This window comes from Enoplosus armatus, chromosome 20 (assembly GCF_043641665.1).
Source record: "Enoplosus armatus isolate fEnoArm2 chromosome 20, fEnoArm2.hap1, whole genome shotgun sequence".
In the NCBI taxonomy this organism is placed as follows: Eukaryota; Metazoa; Chordata; class Actinopteri; order Centrarchiformes; family Enoplosidae; genus Enoplosus; species Enoplosus armatus.
This window is the reverse complement of record NC_092199.1, coordinates 2,676,804-2,701,123: the sequence shown is the minus strand read 5'-3', so window position 1 is coordinate 2,701,123 and position 24,320 is coordinate 2,676,804. Positions and strand designations below refer to the sequence as shown.

The 24,320-nt window shown below is 40.9% G+C and overlaps 2 protein-coding genes across 3 annotated transcripts; one reads left to right on the top strand and one right to left on the bottom strand.

Annotated features, from left to right (window-relative positions):
• acsf2 (acyl-CoA synthetase family member 2) lies at positions 1-23,510 on the bottom strand. The gene is made up of 16 exons (XM_070926683.1): positions 23,392-23,510; positions 20,255-20,450; positions 18,147-18,275; positions 17,455-17,508; positions 17,255-17,373; positions 16,163-16,325; positions 15,612-15,707; positions 14,885-15,036; positions 13,505-13,596; positions 13,258-13,334; positions 4,011-4,118; positions 2,934-3,085; positions 2,639-2,780; positions 2,153-2,263; positions 1,963-2,031; positions 1-903 (listed from the first exon to the last, which is right to left on the bottom strand). Exons 1-16 carry the CDS (start codon positions 23,508-23,510, stop codon positions 841-843), a joined length of 1,842 nt encoding a protein of 613 aa, XP_070782784.1. The 3' UTR covers positions 1-840.
• On the top strand, positions 6,338-13,399 carry chad (chondroadherin). 2 transcript variants are annotated; one of them, XM_070926685.1, is made up of 4 exons: positions 6,338-7,123; positions 9,515-9,678; positions 9,908-10,065; positions 13,284-13,399. In XM_070926685.1, exons 1-3 carry the CDS (start codon positions 6,338-6,340, stop codon positions 10,047-10,049), a joined length of 1,092 nt encoding a protein of 363 aa, XP_070782786.1. In that variant the 3' UTR covers positions 10,050-10,065; positions 13,284-13,399. The 2 variants fall into 2 exon arrangements, with proteins under 2 accessions (XP_070782786.1, XP_070782785.1); XM_070926684.1 differs by lacking the exon at positions 13,284-13,399 and adding an exon at positions 11,022-11,068.
• Positions 23,511-24,320: the final 810 nt, after the last annotated feature.

Sequence of the window (24,320 nt, the reverse complement as noted above, 5' to 3'; positions counted from 1 at the left end):
TAATAATGTGGTACAAAGTTTATTTCCAGTTGATGTAAAAAAAAAAAGCTTTTTGCTGGATAAAAAAATATGAACTGTGTAAAACCGAGTGCTTCAACATCTAAAACAAGTTGTGCACTGATCTTCAGTTTACTGTAAGTTGAATTCTGTGGCTCAGTGAGACATCCACTCATTTATGGAAGGTTCTGGATCTTTTGGTTTCACATTTCTATTGAACAACTTCAACAGTATGGATAAGGATAAGACTGGCGATATTTTATGTTTCTCTTATTGTCATTAAATCCCATGAAAAGACCAAACCAATGTGTTCTAAATACTTCACAAATATACAGTTTCATTTTAAAAAAAGGCTCATTAACTTCTTAAAACATCCTGGCAGTAAAGAGTCAATTTGTTGGGGACTATTTTCAGCAGCGGATGAATCCACATTTGGTGCTTTAGTGCGTGTTTGGGGCAGCAGGACAGTGTGTGTGTGGGACTAAGTCAACATGTGTGTGTGTTCATGGTGATGAAGGAGCATGTCACCCAGTGGAACAGTGTTTTGTGTTTTTGTATACACATAAAACTTGTTAGTGGATCAACTCAATGTTGGTTTTCATGGGATTTGTTGACAGAAAGATAAAAAACATAACGTGACTATACTTATAAGATACACTCACATTTGGCTTTGCACGTGGCCTCATACGCAGCCATCACACGTCTACCTGATGCTCAGGCTGTCTGTTATTATTTCTGGAGACGTTTTAAGATGTTCTGATGGCTGGGTAATGTAACCCCGATTGATGATTGTAATACACCATATACAGTAATTGGATTCTCTCCATACTTAAGCTGGACCTCTTATTTTCCCTTCTCCAGCCCCAGCTTCTTCTCAGCCTCCTCACGCAGTTTGTGCTTCTGGATCTGAGAAGAGAAAGAAAAAAATGTGTCGGAAAGAAGACTGCAGCTGGACGTAACAGTTTGAATGTTATCAATCAAGAGCTTCGAGAATGAACAGCCGTTCCAAAACTAAAACTCTCATAAGGCATGTTAGGGTTGAGCGATATGACGATATGTACACTTTGAGACGTCAGATCGGTAGCTATCCCTTTAACATCTCTGCTTGTGTTCAGTCATTGTGGGAAATGAAGCAAATTAATGAGCATGACTGCTTTAGGGAAATTTTGGATTGATAGAATTTTTGCATCAATGTGATGAAGTACCTCATGTCGTTAACCAAAAACAGCCATCTGATTATTTTATGTGCAATATATATTATGATACAGTAAATTAAAACTTAGGGCTGCAACTAATGATTATCTTCATTATCGATTATTGACAACTTTATCAATTACTGACTACTTTCATACCTGTAGAGTAAATATGAAGCTACAGCTAGCAGCTATTTAGTTTAGCTTAGCATAAAGACTAGAAACGGGGGGGGGGGGACAGCTAGTCCGGTTCTGTCGAAATCTGCCTACCAGCATGTCTGAGGCTAGTCTACAGGATTTCAAATGTGACCCCTGCGTTGATGTTTTGTACCCAGGACTGATGGAAATCACTGATAACACTGAGCGGATTATCCTGGTGAAATAAAGGAGTCTCAGATCGAGGGGCAGTTTTTATCTGATACGCTGCTTTGGGACGAGGTCCGCCGCCCTTCTGGGTTCATCTAACAGGACATGGTGTGCGTGCAGACGAGCTAATAGCTCCCTTTCCCTCCTGTCTGGGGGCATTCAGGGCAGGTCTGTTTAAACACAACTGTGCGTCTACAGTCATTTTAAACAGCATCCCTCGAGAGAAACACAAGAACCAGAGGGGACTTGATGCTCTCGTGTTGGACTTCTAATTTATCACAGACTGTTACAGCAGCTGCTAATTATAGATCTTAATAAACATGGTAAAATAAACCTTGTTTGTCTGTCATTTATACATTAACAGGAATATGAGCTCAACTGAAAACACCAGGATTTGGGAAATTACCTTTCCAGTAATAGTGACCGGGTAGCTGGTGACAAAAAGTACGTAGCGTGGAACCTTGAAGTGAGCGATCTGAAAAGAGAAGATGAAGAAGGAGACACTGAGCAGAGTCGTTCACACTGTTTGACAGGAAGACTAAGTATAAAATAATTCCAGCTCATTATTGAATATTAAAAAGGGAGGTGTGCTTCACCTGCCCCTTGCAGTAAGCTTTGATTTCCTCTGCAGTGCAGTCCTCTCCATCTACCAGTTTGATGCAGGCGCAGACCTCTTCACCCATCCGGAAATCCTCGACTCCGATCACCTGACAAACAAACAAAACAAGATGTAGCTCTGCAGAAGATTTAATGAATTGTTTCTGATGCAACACACACAGTGTACGGAAATATAAAGACCCCCCCCCAGAATCTTAACTTTTCATTGATCTGATGAACAAAAAGTACAACTACAAAACTGAACTTCATTTCCCAAATTTTTATTTTGTTTGTTGTAGTATTTTTGTAGTTTAGTATCTAGTATTTATTAGTTTTACTTTTTTCCCCAGATACACACAAAAGTGTTGGATCCACTAGACCATCATGGGTCAACAGGGTCCTTTAACATTTAATACTTGAATTGGAGCAAAGATCCTTCTCGTCTCCAGAAGCAGAACTATATAAAATAGTTATGACTTGCTCACCTGAGCCTCCTTGACTTTGGGGTGTGTGTGCAGGAACTGTTCAATCTCAGCCGGGTAAACGTTCTCTCCTCCTCTGATGATCATGTCTTTAATCCTGCCCTCGATTCGGCAGTAGCTGTACGCGTCCATGCTGCCGATGTCTCTGCAGGAAACATTAAACATCAGCAACGGCTCTGAAAATCAACAGCAGCTTTTGGACTAAATAATAATTGTGTTTCAAATATTTTCCTGTTTAAAATGAACTTACACAAGCAGACGTACAAGAGAGATGCGGCGGCTGACAGCTTCTACTCACCCAGTTTTGTACCAGCCTTCTTTAGTGATGCACTCTTGTGTCTTGGCTTGATCCGCCCAGTACTCCAGCATCACACAGTAGCCTCTGATCATGATCTCCCCCGTCTCCCCCAGAGGAAGCACCTCTCCAGTTGCAGGGTGCACTATTTTAGCCTGTGGAGCAGCGATTCATATTTTTAAACCTTTTATTGCTTTTATTTAGCAAATCAAGTTACACAAAGTAGATTATGGTGTGAAAACCAATGTTTTGCTGTTGCATTAAACAGAGTACCTTTGCTACATTGGTCATTTTTTTGACATCCACTCAGTGGCCACTTTATTAGGTACACCTTTTAAATACCAAGTAGGACCCCAGTTTGCTCCCAGAAAAGCCTGAATTCTTGAACTCGTGCAGGAACTATTCCTCAGAGATTCTGCTCCATGTTGCTGCAGATGTGTCGGCTGCAAATGTCCTCCAGAGTTTTTCACCACATCTATAGTTTGTTTGTTCTCTGAGCTCTATAGACTGCGGTGTGCAGTTTTTGAGATACTCAAACCGGCCCGTCCGGCATCAACAATAACTTAGATCAAATGTTTTCCCTGTTCCGATGTTTGGTCTGAACAACAGCTGAACCTGTTGATGCATCCAGTTTCTGCTACGTGATTGGCTGTTTAGATATCTGCATTAACCCCGGCATCAGATTCAGAAACAGGAACAGGTTTACTGCCAAGTAGGTTTTCACATACAAGGAATTTGTCTTGGTCAAAATAAACGAAGTAAGAGAAAAGAAAACAAATGCTGTAAAAGACAAAGAGTCATAACTACAAAACAGAAATTTACGATTAAAATACAAGGATGGAACGTGCAAACAAATGGACTAAAGCAGGTGTACCTAATAAAGTGGCCACTGAGTGTATAAAGTAATATTCTTACTTACATTAAATTCAGCCATATTTCAATATGACACTCCAGTGCCTTTGAGGTTTATACAAATACTAATGACGGTGATGTTGCAGGTGATTGTTATTTGACATAAACATATTTTTGCATAATGTCTTCTTAATGTTTTTCATAATGAATAATAGCATGTTGAAGTACCTCCAAGTGGTCCATGATGAAGCCGACTGTCTCAGACTTCCTGTCAATGTTGTCTGTGGGGAAGGCACAGAAGGTCACAGGGCTGTTCTCTGTGGTGCCGTATCCAACCTGCCAATAACACAAACAGCATGCGATGAGCAGAGAGAGACAGAGGACAGAGGACACATTTACAGATATATAACATTTTAAAGTGCGAGAGACCCCCGCCCCTAATGGATGGTGTCGTCTTTCCTTCGCGGTCTACCGGAGGTTTGTGTGAGCCTGGGAGCTCGCTGAGGTATGTGGTGCTCCTCTGACAACTGGCACACCTGTAGTGGGCGACGTGGTGGTGTGGGACACAGCGATCGGCAAACTGATCTCAGACCGACTGGTTCTTAAATTAAACTCACAATCCAACAAATTGTAAATCAAAATGAATGCGGTTGCCTCCACGTCTTTGCTATCAGAGTTAACTGATCATTAATAATCAATACCAAGATAATTAATTAACAAAATGTTAATTGCTTTTAAGAAATAATCTGTTATTCTTATATCATATTCTTTTAAAAATGCTTTTCTGGAAGCAGCAGCTGATCTTTCACCCAACGGGAGCTCCACAAAAATACTAACATATTTTGTGGCCGAAAATTTTTGATTAACTGTAAAAAAGTGAGAAATGTCTCACGTTCGTAGAGCCCAATGTGGCGTCTTGAAATGTCTAAATGCCCAAAGATAATTTAATTTGCAGTGATATGAAACAGAAACAAGCGGCAAATCCTCACATTGGTGAAGCTGGAACCACCAAATATTTGGCATTATTGCTTGAAAAATTACTCAATCGATTAATCGATTATTGAAATAGTTGCTGATTGAATTTCTGCCCGTCAACTGATCATTTCAGCTCTAAACTGTACAGTACATTTACTCAACTACTGTTCTTAAACATTTCTCTTTTACAGAAAGTGTTTTTTCCTTCATTATATTTATCTGATAGCTGGAGTTACTTTGCTGATTCAGATTTTACATTCAGCGAGAGACAAGGACATAAAAATAACTGATAAAAGTAAGAAAATCTCTGAAGAGGGAAGAGACAGAAAGATAAATGTACTGTAGTGTTCACAGGTGCAGATTCAATCAGAGGGAGAAAAGTTAAAGACTGGAGCTTTTTAGAGGAGGATACGGTGAGAAGTTTACCTGGAAAATCAGGGAGGAGACGATATTCCCAATAAAATGTTAGATTTGTTAAGTAAACTCTAGATTCCAGTTATCCTGGGTGGGTCCATCCATCTTATAAATGCAGCCACCTGAAGCCAAACCATCCACTGACCTGAGCCAGTCATCAAAGTCCTGCTGCACTTTTTCGAAGTCTTCCTTTATTATTAAAAGCAGGTGTAATGAACACCACAAACACAGCTTTGTTCTCACAGCCACAGACTTTGAAAAATAACTTAATCTGCTCCATCTCTTGCAGTTTAAACCTGATAGCCACAATCACCTTAAGAGCTCTCAGGTCCGACTGAAAAAGACCATTACATAATAATAATAATACCAAGCTGCGTTTCAAAAGAAAGAATGCACACAGGAATGTAAAGTGGCATCTTAAACTTTCCTTTGTAAAGTATCTTTTTCAATTGTTATGACTTGAAACAGCATCTCGCTTCTTGCCAGCCATCTGGAGACTATTATAGGTTATAAAACAGCCGCACAGGAGTGGCTCCTTTTCCTGCCACCGCAGACTGAAAAACAATAGAGGTGTCTGGGAGCGTGCACGGATTGAACCTGACCTCATGCCACGTTGTTAAACACTTACCTGGAAGGTGCTCATGTGTTGGTGGATGAGTAAAAAAACACAACACAACACAACAGAGCACGCCTGTTTTCTTATGCTTTGTCTGCACACGTGCATCCAGCAGCAAGTTGAACGTCCTGCAAAAATGCAGCTGTTAGCAAAGAGACTGAGCGCTCCCGCGTCGTCTTTCCTGCTCATTTAGGGTTAAATTCTCACAGACACTTGACTTCCTCTTGCAAACCTCTCGCTCTAACACCCTGGCAAGCCCTCCTCGTTTTTTTCCTCAAGTAAATGTTATAAATAGTGCTGTGTGTTCTGTTGACTGGCCATCCTCCTCTCAAAGTGTCTCGCTGCACTGCCCACCTTTGCTCAGTCACTCACCTTTTCACTCCTTCGCTCTGCGTTTCTCTCAACACACACAAACACACTTCAGTTCAACCTTTTGCCTTCCTTCTTCAGAGTTCTTCTCTGCTTCTACAGGATTTTTCAGCTTGTTCTTGTTCTGCTAAAAGACTGGAACAGAGTCAGCGGACAAACTGATATTTGCGAGCTTGTCAGCATGCGTTGTGTGAGCTGGTTGCTGCTGGGGACCTGCCTCCTGGTCCTGGGCCCCGCGGTGCAGGGAGCCCCGGGCCAGTGCCCCAGCCTGTGCCACTGCCACGGTGACCTTCAGCACGTCATCTGTGACAGCGTCGGGCTGAAGAGGATCCCCCGGGTGTCGGAGGTCACCCGTTTGCTGAACCTGCAAAGGAACAACCTGGGCAGCATCCCCACAGGGGCCTTCAGTGAAAGCAAGGGACTCATCTCTCTGCACCTGCAGCACTGCCAGCTCCGAGAGATCGGATCCCACGCCTTCAAGGGGCTGAAGAAGCTCATCTACCTCTACCTGTCCAACAACGAGATCAACAGCATCAAGCCCGGCGCCTTCGAGGACCTGACCGAGCTCACCTACCTCTACCTAGATGGGAACCAGATCAGCGACCTGGCCAAGGGCATCTTCTCCCCCATGATCAACCTCTTTATTCTGCAGCTCAATGACAACAAGCTCCGGGAGCTGCGGCAGGGGACCTTTACAGGTGCCAAAGACTTGCGCTGGCTGCACATGAGCGGGAACGAGCTGACCACCCTGCAGCCGGGCTCTCTGGACGACGTGGAGAACCTCGCTATACTTCACCTGGACAGGAACAAGATGTCCACCTATCCCAGCGCGGCAATGAGCAAACTGCGAGTGGTGGAGGAACTCACGCTGGGGAAGAACCCCATGAGGACCATCCCAGACAACGCCTTCCAGAGCTTTGGGCGCTACATGGAGAAGCTACACCTGGACAACATGGGTCTGGAGAAGGTCAGTCTGTGGGTTTACTGGGTGTTTACTAGACCGATAGCATGACTTCAATATCTAATGCCTAACATGTAGACATTCAAAGCACTGAAGGATTTGGGATCTATTAGTTTAGGACACCATAATTACAAGGTAAGATATGCGAAGTGCTCCTTATCACATGTCAAAATATTTTAAATATATTCAGCTATTTTTCAGATAGAAGCAAAAGGTAGAGTCACTGAGTGGACATGACAGAGAGCTCATGAGTTCACTGTTGGAAATGAAGCGTTTTCAGATTTCAAAAGAATTAATTGCAAGTGATTTTAATCCTCAACATTCAATGATGTTGTTTAATCAAGGTCAGAATAACAAGTTTATCTCATGAAAAGGTCTCTATACTATACTGTGTCTGTCTTAATATTTGTTTGTTTGTTTTGGTCTGGCAAAACCCGTCTCGACTATATTTCATCAGCATATTTATATGGGCAGGCTTGCCAACAGTCGACACGCCCTTATCAGCAGCCAACAGGCATTTTTCACACAGTATGTGTCTTGACACATGGTAATGGATGCCTCTACAGTGGTTTATATTCAGAACCTGATTATCAACCACCATTAACATCCATTCTGTGACTGACTCAGTTAAGTTGTTAACTTCCACACGTTGGTGCAAAAGGCTATGAAGTTAAGAAACAACTTAAATAAACAAAAACAAATATTCTATAGAATAATTGACTGAATTATAGTTGACTATCACCTTATGTCAATGATGGTCTCAGTATCTCTGTCTAGATGTTGAGTGTCTAGATCTGACTTTCTCCAAACCCCAAACGATAAGTCAATTAATCGATAAGTCACGTCATAAGCAACTATTTACATTTACGTTTCAAGCAGAAATGCCAAGAATTTGGTTCCAGCTTCTCAAATGTGAGGATTTGCTACTTCTCTCTCTTTTAAATGGAATATTTTTGAGTTTTGGACTTCTGATCGAACAAAACAATACATCTGGAGATGTCATCATCACAATTTTCTAACATTTTTTAGAAAAAGACAAATAATCAATTAATTGGGAAAATTAACAAGCGTTAACAAAATGTGTTTTTTTTGTAATTTGGGTAACTATTAACAAGTGAGGCAGCAGGAAATCATCATGTGACTGTTGGTGCCTTCCGGCAGTCGATATCCAGGCTCCATTTTACATAAACATGAATATCAGGGTCTACCTTTTGACCCTAATGATTCAGATATTCAGACATCAGATGTGAGACAGATGTTTTCACAGCAGTCTGTGAGACATCAATCTGTTCATCCAGATCTTACACAGCTTCAGTATGAACGTATACAGTATACGCTCTATGCTATACCACACTACTTTTCAGACATTCCTGAGTGCACATTTGCTTCATACTTGAGGTTAATCCAATATTTGAGTGTACCTGTGCCACAGTATGGAGGCATCCCAGAGGGGAAAACTGTAAAATAACAACCTTCTCACGCCGAGGCTGTGTGAGAGCCAGGTGGAAGCAGCAGGAGACTGAGGAGAGTGCAGCACACATGGCCAGGGAGATTAAACCATTTTCCAGCCAAATGCAGGTATTTTTAGTGTTGTTTTTGTTTGCTGGACATTGGCCAAGCATGTCAGAGTCTAATTATTACACAAGTGTTATTTTCAGCAAGGTGTGTTTTCTACTTTCACCGAGAGGGTCTTGTAAACAGGTCAGGAGGGGTTAGGAGACTGGTAAATAGAGGCAGGGTGTTCCACAGTGAATGAAGAGGAGTATTTTTAGCTTGCCATCGCCCCAGTTGAATGGACAATTGGGCCCTTTGCGAGCCTTCCTGGCAGAGGAGTGGCCCGAAGAGGGAGACGACAGAGAGAGCGAAAACACCTCTGCCATGCTGGAAGTCATCCATCTTCCATTGCTTCAAAATGCCAGACCCTCAGCTACTTGTCGCTCTACAGTGGAAATTTCCAAACAGCCTCATCTCCTCCACACTCACATAAAACAGCTCCTCTCTCATCCACCCTCCTCTTCCTCCTGGAGGAGACGGAACTTGACACGACGTAGATGGGTTCATCTAGCACCTCTCTGAAGCTTTTAGCGCCCTCGCAGAAGCATATGAAGTAGAAGTGGAAAAAGGAGGGCAGTGACTGTCAGTGTTTACATAAGTGCTGGTGCAGAAGGAAGGATGAGAGGAGGCTTTCATGCCAGAGAAACACTGGCGAGATTCCCTCGCTCTGCATCTGTCTGCCTTCTGACAGACACAAGGTGGTGGGTCAGCATGCCGGGGTGGGAACCATGTTTATATCAACGCTATGCGGGAAAGTACGGGTGAATGAGATGATATATATATATATATATATATATATATGCAGCCATCTGGTAACTCATGTGTGGCTCTGCCTTTTTCTAGTTCTCTGATGGTGCGTTTACTGGTGTGACGGCAGTCAAGTCACTCCACCTGGACAACAACAAGCTAAAGTCTCTTCCCAAGAGCTTCGAATTTGGCACCATCACCAACCTCACCCTCTCCAACAACCCATGGAGCTGCACATGCCAGCTAGCTCCACTGCGCAGGTAAGACACTCACCTGAAACAACACTAGACAGCCATGCTAGCAGCTCTGTTATGCTTTACTTACACACTAAATGCTAGCAAATGCTAGATACTAGCATGATAATATGCTCACAATGACAATTTTAACATGCTAATGTTTAGCAAGGATAATGTTTACCCTATTCACCATGTTGTGAAGAGACCAAGTGGCCAGCACAAACTCTCCTCATCTTTTGGTTTCTACCTGCAGGTGGATGGACTCTAGCCGCAATCGTCCAGACGCAGTGTGTGCTTCTCCACCTCAGCAGAAGGGCAAGCAAGTCAGAGACAGCAACGCCTTCAGTGGCTGCAGAGTCAAGCCAAAGAGAGCCAAAAAGGGCACCCGTCATTGAACACACAGCTGTACAGGTATCTGACACCGAACAAGCCGAGGAAAAATCATGAACTGCATACTTTTTCAACAAAATAGACAAACTGACCTGATCAAGGAATAAAATCCACAATAAAATCATTAAAGGGTTAGGGCTTGACAAGATTGATACCTCATGTCCGTACGGTCACTACAGCCACAAAAAGATTAGCTTAGCATAAAGACTGGAAACAAGGGTCCAAAGGTGACAAAATGTACCACCACGTCTAAAGCTCACAAATTCAGACATTATATCTTGTTTATTTAAACCAAAGTGTAAAAACAATGTGTGGTTTCATGGGGAGTTACTAAGCAAATGAGACATAACGTGGTAAACAGTGAACTTTAGAGGCGCTTTTTTTTTTGCACTACCACCAGGAGTCACCAAAGACCGAAATCTTCAAATCTTACACATAGGCGCTTTAAAAAGGTACTTACAAATCAGTAACATTTCAGTGAATGCACTTTTTATCTGTTGTTTTAGCTGCTGCTGATCATCCAAATAAGTACCTGGGGACACTTGACATTTGAATAAATGTTAAATGAACCCTTTTAAAGTGTTTTCAAGTGACACCCTCACTGACCACTACTTTTGCAAATACCTGAGGTGTAGTTTTGGTCCTCACTGTGGCCTCTATTTAAGTCCAAAATCACAACCCTCCTGTGGAGGTCTGGTGTAAAGGTTTTCAGCTGGAACTCTGTACAATGCGACATTGGATTCAGACGTTACCACATAAGGTTTAAGTTGGTTTTGGAGTGGCCGAGAGTTGGCTTTGCATGATGTTGTTTTTCACTTCTCTCTTCCTAACCGCTGAACTCTCTGTCCTCCCCGCTGTCCCCGTCTGAACTTTTCCATGTTGGCCCTGGGGTCCAGCACACAGAGTACAGGTCATGGGGTCTCTGGTTGGAGGGCAGACTGTTTCATTTGGCTGCTGATTTTGTGTCTTTTCCACAGGAGACGCTGAGGAGGAGCCTGTCCAGGTGACCGGCTACACATGCAACGAAAGCAATGCTAACTCATTCTACTACAAGACTGTCCATCTATTCATCTGCCAGATGTTGTCACTAGTGTAAACACAGACAAACACATTCATAGATACACATGCTCTCTGTCTGTCTCTCTCACATCCAAACACATGAGGAGCTTTACGGACCTTTCATTTCCATTCAATTATATCAAAGGTGAAGACGCAAGTGTGAAGTGGAAATGTCCAACATTCAGATAACCACCAAAACAAAGGATGCATTTGAGTAAATGAAGGCTACGGAAAGCATTTAAAGGACAGATGTGTTTTCTTTTCCTGGTGCATTCAGAGAACGGGATAACAGTCGCAAATACAAAAAAGTCTGAATGTTCTTCCCTGAGGATGAAGTTCTCTCCCAAGTTTCAATGTCTTGATTGGCATGAAAATCATGTAAACTCAAACCAGATGAGCTTAAAGGAAAAGACACTTTGGGAAACATGCTGATTTGCCTTCTTACAGAGAGTTAGATGAGACCATTGATACCACTCGCATGTCTTAGCTTAGCTTAGCACAAAGACTGGAAACAGGGGGAAACAGCTAGCCTAGCTATAACACAATCTGCCCACCAGCAGCTCTACAGCTCACAGATTAACATGTTACATCTCGTTTGTTTATTCTGTACAAACGTCGAAGTGAACTATGAAGTTGCTGTTTTATGGGGGGGGGGTTATGTGCTTGGTATCAATCAATGTCTGACTGGTCGTGATAAAGCGACAAGCATATTTCCCAAAATATCAAACTATTCCTTACATTAATTATTTTTTGGGCAAAAAGAACAAACTGAAGCAGACACAGAGCAACAGTAGCATTCATTTGGAGTCATGTTTGTGTTCATCTGATAAATGTGAGTCTAATATTAACTCTCTGTTAGCTCTGTTTTGCTCTATTGTTTTCTTTAGCTGCTAAATGTTCCACTATGTTCACCAGCTGGTCTCTACCTTTGTCTGTCTGCTGAAAACAGCTGCCTGCTGCAGCTGGAATCAAGGCCAATGAGAGTGTTGACAGTGAACTAAATCAGTAAAGTTGTTAGCAGGAACACCAAAAGTTACAAGCTAAAGGAGGCTAAAAAGCTCAGCAGAGCCGCAGAGTTGTTGATTTGAAAGAATAAAGATCAGTGCAGCTTTAAGATTTTGGAAATGAAGTGTCTAAAGCGGATGATGCTCCTGTATTTTGGTTGTTATCTGTGAAAATAATTGATCATCAAACCAAATGTGGAACCAAACAAGATAAAGAGGCAAAGAAACACATCCTTCGAACTATGAGGAATTATTAAACATCCTACAACTGTCGCTCAGGCTGGCTTCAACACTCGTTTTCCCTCCTTTCTACTTTATGACATTAGTTTTGCACCATCACTGAGTAAGAAAACATCCAAAACAGTTAACGTGACCACAGAAAGGACAAACAGCTGAAGAAGACCTATTTCTCCAAGAAGTTTAAAAGACAATAAGACTTTGAAGATGTGGGTACGCTTAAAAGGTGGATCAATGCATGTAATTTCCAAGCTGTATTTGTCTTTTAGTGCCATTTTCCCTGTAAGGAGGATATCTTTAGAACCAAGATCTATATTTTTGTTAAGAATGTACACAACTGATAATTCAAGAAGTCTAAAAAGATGAACATGTGTAACAGGGTCATTGTTTCATTACTAAGTGCTAATTATTTGCATCATACTTCACATTTTCTGAACACTTCACTTCAAAGTTGAAGAATAAGTGAACCATTTCTTGCACACCAACTAGGAGGGTTACTGACATGTGTTGACTTTATGCATATCTCATGTATATTCAGTATCTTTACATTTCCTGGACTTTTGGAGGTGGAAACAAGTGCTCACATCCAATAAACCTTTTACAAAATGAAGCCTTCTTTTTGTCTAAAATACGTCTTTTTTACAAGATGCCTGATGTTGGATGTTGTCATAAAAACTCTCCAACATGCTTACGTGTACTGTATTTTCATGCTCTCGCTAAATCTAATGTATGTTCTTCTAAGGATTTGTCTCCCTCTAGTGTGTGAAAGCTGAATCGTATCACTGAATCATTTTGTAAACTAAAGTGTATTTATGATCACAGTTGTCTGGTGAGATAAATTTGATTATTATATTATATATACCTATAATACAATTTAAAAACAATAACATTTATATCTGTAAGATCCACTCACTGTTATTCCCTTGATGCCCATTACAGAAATGACCTTCTTCACAAGTTCGGAAGGACAAGGGGAACCAGCCATGATGCCTACAGTACAAAAACAAACAGAAGAGCATGTAGCCTGTGAAATCAATACTACTACAGGAGAAGCGATCAGATTGTGGAAGACAAAACATCAGCAGAAAAAAAGACACATTCAATCATTAAAATGGTCACGTCGCGTGTATGCTGCCGCAGAATATCAGTCTTTTCCTCACCTGCCTCAACTGATGACAAGTCATATTTAGCCAAGTCTGGCTGGCTGATCATATCAACATACATGGTGGGTGTGCCGTAGATGAACGTGCACCTGTGAGGGAAAAGTTGACAAATGAACAAGAATGCATCTTCACTGACAAAGTGCCAAAATAAACCTGCCAACATTATTTTCAAATTGCAGTCTAAATACTAAAACTCACTAAAAGAGTTTGGCAGCTTCATGTTTGGAAACTCAATCCTCAGTGTATTTTCCAACTTTTCTTTGAATAAATTGTGAACACAAAGGTCTTGCTTATAGAAGATTTAAGTGGACGAGACTACTATACAGTATATAAATCAGACAAAAACATCAATTTAAAGTGAGGCTTGTTTTTTTAAATAAACTTGGAGGGATCTCACATGTCTGCATGAAACGTAAATTATTAGAACTTAATGCTGGAAATACTGAAATACAGTTCCACCACATTAAAAAAAACTGTCTTTGAAGCTAAAATGTCATATTCTACTAAATAGTAAGTAAACCAACTATAACAAAACAAAACCGGATTCTACTGTAACTGTTTTTGTATAGATATATAATTAATAAGATAAGATATAAGTGATTTTTCAAACAATCCTTGGAGCTACATTAAAACTAAAAAAGGCAGCAGTCTCCCAACTCACAGACAAAGACACAAAACTTACTTCATTTGTATAATTCATATGTTTGTTAGTAATAATAGTATTTATATTATGACACTCTGGAAATAAATCTAGAATATCCTTTGAAATTGAGAAGGAAACACACTTTATTTAAAGAACATATCAACGTATAAAATACTTTGCATTCCTTTGACCACTTTAAACCTTCCACAGCTGGAAAAACACTGGCTGCTTATACAGTGACGGGGGTCAGAGGGGCTACATGTTTCCTCAGATTACATACTGGTAAAAACATGTCAGCATTATCAGTGAGGTGTTCTGTTGACAGAACAGCAGGAAACAGTGGTGTAATTAACAACATTAATGATGAACCAGTTCTAGGGTTCAGAGTTGTAAATTACAGTGTTTCTTTTGGGGGGGGGGGTGGGGGCATAAAAGAGTTACAGATTGCTTCTTCTTCTTTGAGCACTGGAAGACATTTACAGTGTTTTACAGTGAAAAGCCACTTCTCTTTGTGCCTGAGCAACGGCACGTGAAATCTGATGCCATTTAGGAAATGTCTATCTGATCAGAGGACCCCTCACTAATGCTTACCAGACTCTGCAGACCATGAAACAGCACACAATGTTTGAGGCTTTGACCCAAACTGTGAGTGAGTGCAGTTGCCTCATGCAGCTTTAAAAGAGGTCTGAGTCTTAAAATAAGTTTGAGACCAATCGTATGGACCTGGACATTACCTTTCACTCTCCAGAGCCGCTAAGTTGGCCTTTCCGTCGTAGCCTGCAGAGGGAAAGACCAGTGAGAGGCCATGCACAGCCATGCACAGCCCACCACCCACAGAGCCAAAGCAGTGGTAGAGAGGCACAGGCAGGCAGATACGAGTGTGAGGCTGTGGGACAGATCAGGAGATAAAAAGGGTCACAGTGTTTCCCAGTAATTACCTAGACTGTGGCGGCTCTAATAATAACAGAAAAGATCTGCTGCATCCGAGACACCAAAGCATTGACAAAACGTTAGATTAACGTTAATTATCAGAGTGATGGATATCGGGTGATTTGTTTGTGTGCTCTCCCTCCTTCCTGTCGGCGCATGGAGAGCTGCCTTCTTTCCCTCCTCTGCTCCTAGCTGGACTGTTACAGAGTGTAACCTCTGGGCCTCACTGGTTCCTTAAATAGCTGAAGAATTTGCTGTTTTTAGGAGCCGATTGTCCGGTCTCAGTCCAATTTATGCAGAGTTTTTGCAGTATACAACCAATGCGTTTGATTAAATTGTTTAGTGGAGCACAAAGTTGCTGGTAGGACCAATTCATTGATAGTTTTGGTCTTTTTGCTGCTTTACTGATTCTAAATTGAGAACTCCATTTGTGCTCAAAGTATACTACACCCCAAACTCGCCTGTCAACTCTCTAAAAATACGCTCAGCGCTCAGAGGAAGTTAATGATACATGAGGTCTTTAAGACTCACCCTCCAGGTGTATCCCACTCTTTTTCCAACAAAGTAGGCATTGTTGATGATGTTGTGATGAGACAAGGTGGCACCCTTTGGAGCCCCAGTTGTGCCCTGGTAACGGATATTAGAAATAAATTACTGTGAGATACAGGTTGATACAGTAAGTTAAGGTTACTCTGACAGGCTTCCTTCTTTGCTTATGATGCAGATGCAAGACCAAATTATTTCATGTCCAAAGGGTGACAAAGTGTGAAGAATATAAGAGAAAAGTGAACATTTCTGTCACAGGACCATCGTCAGAACAACTGTTGTCTGTGTACGGGCATTTCTTCCCATGTTGAGGGTTGAAACGTTGCCTGTTCAGTCTAAAAGTTTGGGAACTATAATCTAGTGTGAAAATGTTGTCATTTTTCTTCCCAGAAGGAGGTAAAAACAGGACATACAGCCAGAAAGGAAGGAATCTGTCAAATAAGGAACTCAAATGAGAAACGTATTTCAGCTCGCACAGACCTCGACTAGGGCTCTTTGAGATTCCTTAAAGTCAGCAGGGATTATGCAACAATTACCGAAGTGAACTGGATGTTTATCGGGTCGTCAAAGCAGAGCTTCTTCTGCAGATCCTGAAGCTGCTGCATGTACTGGCTGCTGCCTGCCTGCATCACGTCCTCAAAATGGAGCATTCCTGGTTGTCGACTATCCAGAACAATCACAGAGCGGAGGTCTGGGAGTCTGAGGGGAAACCACAAAATGTGGATCATGCTCTGTAACTAAGGAGCTCCAAATTAGTGTAATATTAAACACCGTCTCTCTCTGTCAAAGTAGTGTGTTACTGTTCATGTTTAGCCTGTTTACTGAATGACAGACAGGAATCTTTCTGCACATTTAGAAACCAGCCGGTAGCTAGAATGTTTCACATATTGAGGTCAGGAGGTTCAAATTCCCCCAGCCCCCGAGGCCCAGTCACACCAGCATGTAAAACTAAAGTAACATTTCATGGTGAGATCAATTTGTTTCAAATAAGTCCGAGTTCACTTTGAAACACAAAGTTGCACTGTTGACAGATAACAGGCTGTCTTACAGTTCTGACCTTTAAGGGGGACTGAGAGCCGAACCCGTGCAAAACAAGAGCTATCGTAGCGTATTAGTGTTGCACCCTCAACTTCATCAACTGCTGACCAGTGTAAGCTTCAAAGTAGAAAAGTAAATTGTGCAGGATGTTGAGGAACATGTACCCTCTAGCTCCTGAATTAACTGTGTGAATTTAGTCCTGTTAGTGACTATAGCATGCTAGCCTTTAGATTGCTAGCTACAGTAGTTCATCAACTATCCCCACAAGTAGTTCCTACATCATCAAGCTTCTAGAAAATCCGATTTCATGAAGACACGTGGATGAATTTGTGTGACCCGGCTTTTAGCCTGAAAATATCTCAGAATTAGCTTTAAAAAAGACTCCATGTGTAATCTGTGTTTGACTGTAGAATGTAAACTCTTCACAGACTATTTAAACCCACAGATTCCCTGAAAAAAGGACATGATTTAGGCGCCTGTTTTTATGCCAAAGTTGACATGTGTGTTTTGCAGTACTCCATAACTTAAACAAAGAGAACACAGGAGAGTTGAGACCAGTGACAACGACAGGTGAACACCAGCAGCCTTACCTAGCACTCTTGAGGTCTCCTGGGCTGGAAGTCTCGATCTCTGGACATATCTGTCTCAGCATGTCACAGTACTTCTGAGTCTTAAACTGTGTAGGGCACACTACAGCTTTACAATTAACCTGTGAAAAGAGGATTCACCTTAACATGATACAGTCTGTGCATGGCACAACGGAAAAAACTGGTGCGTAAAAGTCACCCACCTTCCGCAAAGCAAACTCCACCTCCTGCAGTTGGTACGCTGGGTTCACAGACACCTGTTGGGTGGTAGAGCTGCTCATGATGAAAAATAAACTAAAAGGTTGACAGATTAAAAATTGCACCAGAGCCAAAGCAAAGATAATGATGAGACTTTGTCCCTGTAAATGGCTGTTTTCAATATAATTTCATTGAAAGGTGCCTGCACGCTTGTTTGTCCTCCACTTTGTGTAGCTATTTTCACTGATGATTGATTGAACATTTGGTTACTAATGTGTATTTATTATCTTTCAATTCTTTTCTCTCACACACACACACACACACACACACACACACACACACACACACACACACACACACACACTATACTTGTTAGTACATACAGATACATTCATTGTTGGTTTTGGATTTGTTTGGATTTCAAACTTTGTATGTTGTATTATGAAAATAAATAAGCTGGCGTAACTGATGGTAGGGTTCAATCTGGGACCCACACCTGTGTTGAGGTGAGGTGAAGGTGAAAGTCTATACTGTGATTGGACCGTCTCGGTCACATACCAAGGACATGCTGAAGATGTCTTGTGAAAACACCAGAGCTGCACTGAAGAAATCTTTGCAGGAAACATTTCTCTAATACTGTTTTTGCCTTTGTGCCAAAGCTGTGCATACTGAACACTGTGCCGCACCTCTGACTCACCAATATGATGCCAGCTTTGGCTGTGGCAAACTGGAACAGGATCCATTCATAAGTGTTGGGTCCCCACATGCCGAGCCTGTCTCCTTTCTTCAGTCCAAGTGCCAGCAGCCCGGCAGCAGCTTGATCCACCTACAGACATAACAGAGACATACAGGTTCAGCAGGTTTGAGTTGACTTGAGATGAAGAAGATACTACAGTTTCTATCTTTGAGAACGCACACTCAGCGAGGTGCTGACCACTGTAACCGGCCATCTTGCCTTCATTTGTGAGGCTGTTTCCAGTTTCCTGATATACAATTAATTGATCCATCATGTGACCAATAAATCCCCATCTATACAAAACATCGCAATCATATTTTCCTTAAAAATGGTATTTACAAAATATCATTACACTTAGTTGATACAACAATTGGAGGAAAAATACATCAACATTTCAACTTCACAATAATCTGAAGCAAAACTCCTTCAGCTTGACCCATCAACATAAGTAAGTAGAAAGTTTTTCAAAAATTCTGGATTCTTTCAACCTCATTATTCGGACTAATCTCTCAAAACTGAGTGTATCCAAATCACTTAACATTTACGAATAACCCTAACAAATATAAAAGTCCATCTGCCTTTGAAGCCATGAACATCCAGGAACTACATTTCCAATTGTTCTCCAAAAAATCCTGTTATTCAAGAACAAATATAATCCAGAAGAGTCGAATTCCTCATTTAACGTCTCACTTTAGTAAAAGATCGGAATACTTCTTCCACCACTGCTTTTGAGAAACATTACAGGCTTCATATATCGTTAGAGTTGTGGCTTTTTGGCACCAGCAACTTAAAATTGGCTCTTTCAAGGTTTGTGCATGAGGTGATTGAGATTATAAATGTATTACACGTCTCTCTGCATGTTTAACCTTGTGCTGCTGCAGTCTGTGTGAATGTGTTTTTGCCACTAAACATTTTCTGAAGTGTCACCTCTATTCAAAATGATCTAGAGTGCTTTTATAATAGTTCTCGATTGGAGTTAGCGGTTTTCATCTTTCACTTTGTTGCCTAATCCTGCTTGTTAAGAGCAAAGTCAAACACCTCAACAAACACAGAGTGCAGAGATGTTGAGGCATAAACAAACAGCAGAGTTGGTACAAGACCATGCAGGAATAATTACTTCAAAATGACAAAATTTATGTAAAAAAAAGAAAGAAAGAAACACAATGGACTTTAAGACTAATTACATTTTCAGTAAATGCAAACAAAAAGAAACATTGTTTATCAAATTAATAATTATACAGCAGAGCTCAGTGGACCTGAACATGGAATTATCAGTTAAGACATTTTATGAGACAGCTGCTATCTGAACATTGTTTGAAGTACGTGTTTGAGCCGGGTTAATGACATCAATCTGTGACACTACATGAAATGTTTCTCAAGGTCACTGGGTGAAAGTTTACAGAGTGAACAGGCCTCAACATGCAGGTGGCTCTCAGATGACATTTGTCACTGCAGACATTTTTTTACATTACTGTCATCAGTGATAGCTGTGTTTTCCTGGACAAGTCAATTAATGTGAGAAGGGTCTATTAAAAGCTCCACTAACCAGTTACATAGTTTGTAAGAAGTAAAATAAAATACACTTATTCTCATAATTGTGGCCCTACTGACTATGAGTCAAAATAACTTTGCACTCGCCATCTTTGTTGTAAAGATTCAGGAAACACGACTCACAAACAGGCTAGCTGCCCCAGAAGTAAATCCCTATGCAGTTAGCAATAGCTAATCCAGGGGGTTATTTTCTGAGAGTGCAAAGTTAGCATGACCCGTAGTCAGAAGGGCCACATGATAAGAATAAAACCCAAGTTGAAAATGTATTTTCCTCCCAGGACTTCCATGTTTAGAGCCAGGTTCAAAGTTTTGAGCCACTCATAAAACATTCAATCATGGCTGCAGTTTATCGGCTGCTTGAAGGCTTTGCAAAGTCCAACCTCAACCAACCTTAACGTTGTTGGATTACAGAAAGTACTTAAAATGATGTGTTGAGGTCTTTTTGACCTGCATCAGCTGGGGTCGAGGGTAGGCACATCGACTGGACACATATAGTATACTTTGAGGAAAAGACTCACATCTTGCTGAAACTGTGCAAAGGTCTTGCGGACTCCGTCTTCTAGAAAAGCTACGGCCTCTCTGTCAGGAAAACGCTCCACGGTCTTCAGCAGGGTATCTCCTATTGTAGTGTGGAGCAAAGATGTGGAAGACGTGCCATGGACGTAGCTGGTAGTGAGAGTCGGGATAGAGGGCGGAGAGTCCACATGAATACCACTGCAGAGAAACAGGAGTTAGAAGACGTTTTCAGACAGTGGTAGTCTAACTGCGGGCACAAATCAAATTAAACACAGTTCTGAATCTGTATGCACAGACATCATCACCTAATCATCTTTTGGTGCTACTCAGCATATTGGTTGTTATGAAGTGGCATGACCTAATCATTTGTTGAACTGATAAGTGATAAGTGAAATAATAAAAGGTCAGAGAAAGTTGAAACACTGAACAAAATTTGCTTTGTGTGGACTACAGGGACTTGTGATGTCTTTAAGGGTTTATTTGCATAATTAAGGTGAATTAGATTTTTCTTACTCCATTTCTTTAATTTCTGCTTATTTTCATATCCTGTTTTTCTCAATATCTGTAATGTATATTTTGCACTGTCAATAAAGTAAAACAAAAAAAAAGGTAGCTACAAAAAGGTTCTGAAGCTGAAGGCAATGCTGCTTCATGCTTCAATTATCAACAAGCTAACTGTTATAGTTGCTAGCTAGGCGGCAATATTAAAACATTCTGAAACACTACTAGCAAAGTTGTCTTCATTCAACCTTTCTTTTGGATGAAACTGTTTTCCTTCCGATTGTGTTCTTTCTCACTCATGTCTCTCTTTTGGTCGCCTGTTTTTACGTTTTGAACGACATAACAGCTTCAAAATTCCCTGCTTTCAAGTTTGAAGAACTATTTTTGTCCATTTTGATCATACTGCAGGAGTGGACTAAACCATGTTCACTTTTCAGAGGGGGGGGGGTCCCTGAGAGGCTTTTATTGTTTTAGATACAACAAATCAGAGTAATTATTCAGCCAACGCTAGTTAACTTATAACACTTATAACATAAAATTTCAAGATTGCAGGTAAAAACACCTCCAGGCTTTTTCAGGTACCAGGCGACCCCATGCTGGGTAATTAGTTTCACTATAGAGTTGCGAAGTAGGAGGCGCCATTTTGGGCGCCACTGATTCCGGAAGTGAAAGTCTAATTAACCCAAGGGTGTATTTTTGTATGTATGTATCTTATTATACGTCCACGATTTCATCTGACTCACAGTTGGAGCTCTTCTACGGCTTGAATCAGCAGTAAACAGTCCCGGTTAAATCATCAGTCCAAATATAATAACGACTGCGTTAGAAAATATCTGGTTCGTTGATAAAAAAAAAAAAAGCAGAAGGTACAAGCTTGTGTACATAAAACCTTCGTGTCGCGTGAGAAGTTAATTCCGACTCCCAAGGTGCATTTCGGCAAGAAACGCGCCAAAATGACGGATAAACCATGATTTCTCAGAATCAAAGTTGAAATAATTGAAACTGGTGGTCCTAGTGTAAACCTTACGTTATCTGGGAGAGTCCTGTGTTTCTATATCAAGTAATACTGAGGATATTGTTGGAAAATGGGAACAAAGTATGGACATACAGCCAAACTAATTTATATGTAGTCAATAGTGATGTGTCATGCGCAAAAGATGCGGCTCTGAGAGCCGATGCTTTGTAGTGAATCAGAAGAACTTTGTTTTGATTGGTCAGCATCGCAGCCAATCAGATGTGAGGATATAGGATCATACCATTATGTGAAAACAGAGAGGGGGGCGCTAGACAGTGTCGAACTTGCAGTGGAGTGTTATTAATTTGTGCAATACAATGTTTGATTAAAATATTAAACAAAAGAATGGTTTTGTAACAGAATAAATGCACAAAATTAGGCAATTATAAGGCTTCTCATAAAAACACTGAACATGAAAGGGTTTTCAACACACAAACCATTAATTTTTGCAAAGTTATGGTAAAATAAAGGCCTACAAAAAATCCTAAATTAAGAGCCGTTCAGGAGTCGAAAGAGCCGGCTCTTCTTTGAGAGCTGAGCCAAAAGAGCCGGCTCTCTGAAAAGAGCCGAACTTCCCATCACTAAGTTACCACAAACCATCTGATTTACAGTGGACCAGCAGCCTGATGGGGCCCCTCAGGGTCTGAGGCCCAGGGGCAGCTGTACGCTTTGTCTGCCTGATAATCCGGCCTTGAGTTCTAATGTGAATTAATACAGTATTTCTTTATTTTTTTTTAAAAATCGGACTGAATGAGCTTAGATCATGTGATTGCAACGGCTGGAATTTGACTGCAGACCGTTGTTGCATGTGAGAAAGCAGTTGTGGAAGAATTACTCAGATCCTGTAAATAAAAGCACCAATACAACAATGTAAAAACAATTCATTATAAGTAAAAGTCCTTCATTCAAAGTCATATCTGGCCTAAGTAAAAGTACAGTATTAGTACAGTATTAGTACAGTATAGCCTCTTTGGGCCTTACTTAATTAAACCTGGGGAAAGCTCTTGGTTGGGAAACACTCATCAACCCTAACATGTAAAGTAACTATATCTATAAAATAAATGTAGTAATAGTTTTTTCCTCTGAAATGTGGTGGAGTATAAAGAGTATAAAAGTACTGCAGGGGGTGGACACAATAATCTGGACATCTGCTCATCAGCTCAATGCTGTACATGTTTCTTACGTCTCCTCCCCTTCCGCCCGCCGGTCACAGCAGCAGTTTCCAATATTTTTACTATATTATTCAAATGTCTAAACTTATCCAGCAGTGACTATTAATATAATAGTCGCTAGTAACAGTAACAGAAGGCCAAGCAGAGATTGTGCCATAATAAATATTAAAGAAAGATTATTATCAAAAGTATCAAAAAATAACTTTCACGTCATATGATCTTTGTAAGATGACGCAGTGTTACATAATCACACAAAAAAAGTTAGCAACACACAAATGTGTTTTTAACTGATTTGATTGATGAGTTGTTGTTTTTTTTGGTAAATAAAAATGTAAAAAATTTAAAATCCACTTCTGACAGCAATTGAACCTTCATTTTAAGTTAGAGTGACCTCGCCTGCACATGGGGCTCTTGGTTTGTTCTTCATCATGTTTGTGTTAATGAAACTCACCGGCTTGCTGCAGGTAGTCCCGGTTGACGCGTCCATGGTCTCTGCAAAACTGTCAAAGCTCTGGAAAAAGCACAGTTTTTCCGAACAGACTTGGAGCAAAGCGTTATCTTGGAGATCATTGTGTGCAGCTGCAGCTCACCGCGCTCCTCTGCTCTGAAGAGGTGGTCCGATTTCCTGGTTCAGGAGACAGAGACCTTCTCCAGGTCTGCTGCTGTGCACTGCAAGAAGGAAGTACACTGACAAGTCAACAGGAAAGTTACTCCTCTTACTCTTTTACAGGAGACGGTTTGCAGCCACAGAAGCTCCTCGCTCGGACCTTGATCCGTCACCAGTCTGAAGGTACCAGCACCGTCCTGCAGGTGGCGCCATGCAGGCATTCACTCTGAAGCTGGAGATAATGGAGATTATTTTTACTTTAATTAAGTTTAAAAACTGTGAAAGATGTTTTAAGACACATAAAAATACTCTGCTTGGCATAAAAATTTCTGCCTGATGTTTCTTCCCAAAAGTGGAAGAAGTATCCAGATCCTAGCAATACTACACGGTGAAAATACTTCACTACAAGAAAAGTATTTTCAGCAAAATGTACTTGGAAGTATCAGATGTGAAAGTCCTCATGTTGCAGTAAAATGTTCCCTGTCAGTGTTTCTATTCTATCGGATGTTTCTGGATTAATATTTCTGCTGCTTTAATGTGTCTTGTTGTATTTTCCTGCTGTAGATGTTGTAGCGTCACTGTCCTGTGAGAAGCACGCGTCTCTAAAAAGTTCAACTTTTCGTGAGCTCAGAAAAACAACTCAACCCATAAAGCAACACTTTGTATTTCAGTTTATCACAAACTTTCAAAATCACCAAACTGGGAGATACGTGGTTTTCACTGGACCGGAAGGGTGTGAAAATCTGAAAAGTAACTAAAAGTGTCAGACAAAT

Coding starts and splice junctions, on each gene's coding strand:
- chad (XM_070926685.1), top strand. CDS start 6,338: ATGCGTTGTGTGAGCTGGTTGCTGCTGGGGACCTGCCTCCTGGTCCTG. Junction 7,124..9,514: donor ACAACATGGGTCTGGAGAAG/GTCAGTCTGTGG, acceptor GCCTTTTTCTAG/TTCTCTGATGGTGCGTTTAC. Junction 9,679..9,907: donor CAGCTAGCTCCACTGCGCAG/GTAAGACACTCA, acceptor TTCTACCTGCAG/GTGGATGGACTCTAGCCGCA.
- acsf2 (XM_070926683.1), bottom strand. CDS start 23,510: ATGATCTCCAAGATAACGCTTTGCTCCAAGTCTGTTCGGAAAAACTGT. Junction 4,119..13,257: donor TGGGCATCAAGGGAATAACA/GTGAGTGGATCT, acceptor TGTTATTGGCAG/GTTGGATACGGCACCACAGA. Junction 2,781..2,933: donor GAAGGCTGGTACAAAACTGG/GTGAGTAGAAGC, acceptor TGTTTCCTGCAG/AGACATCGGCAGCATGGACG.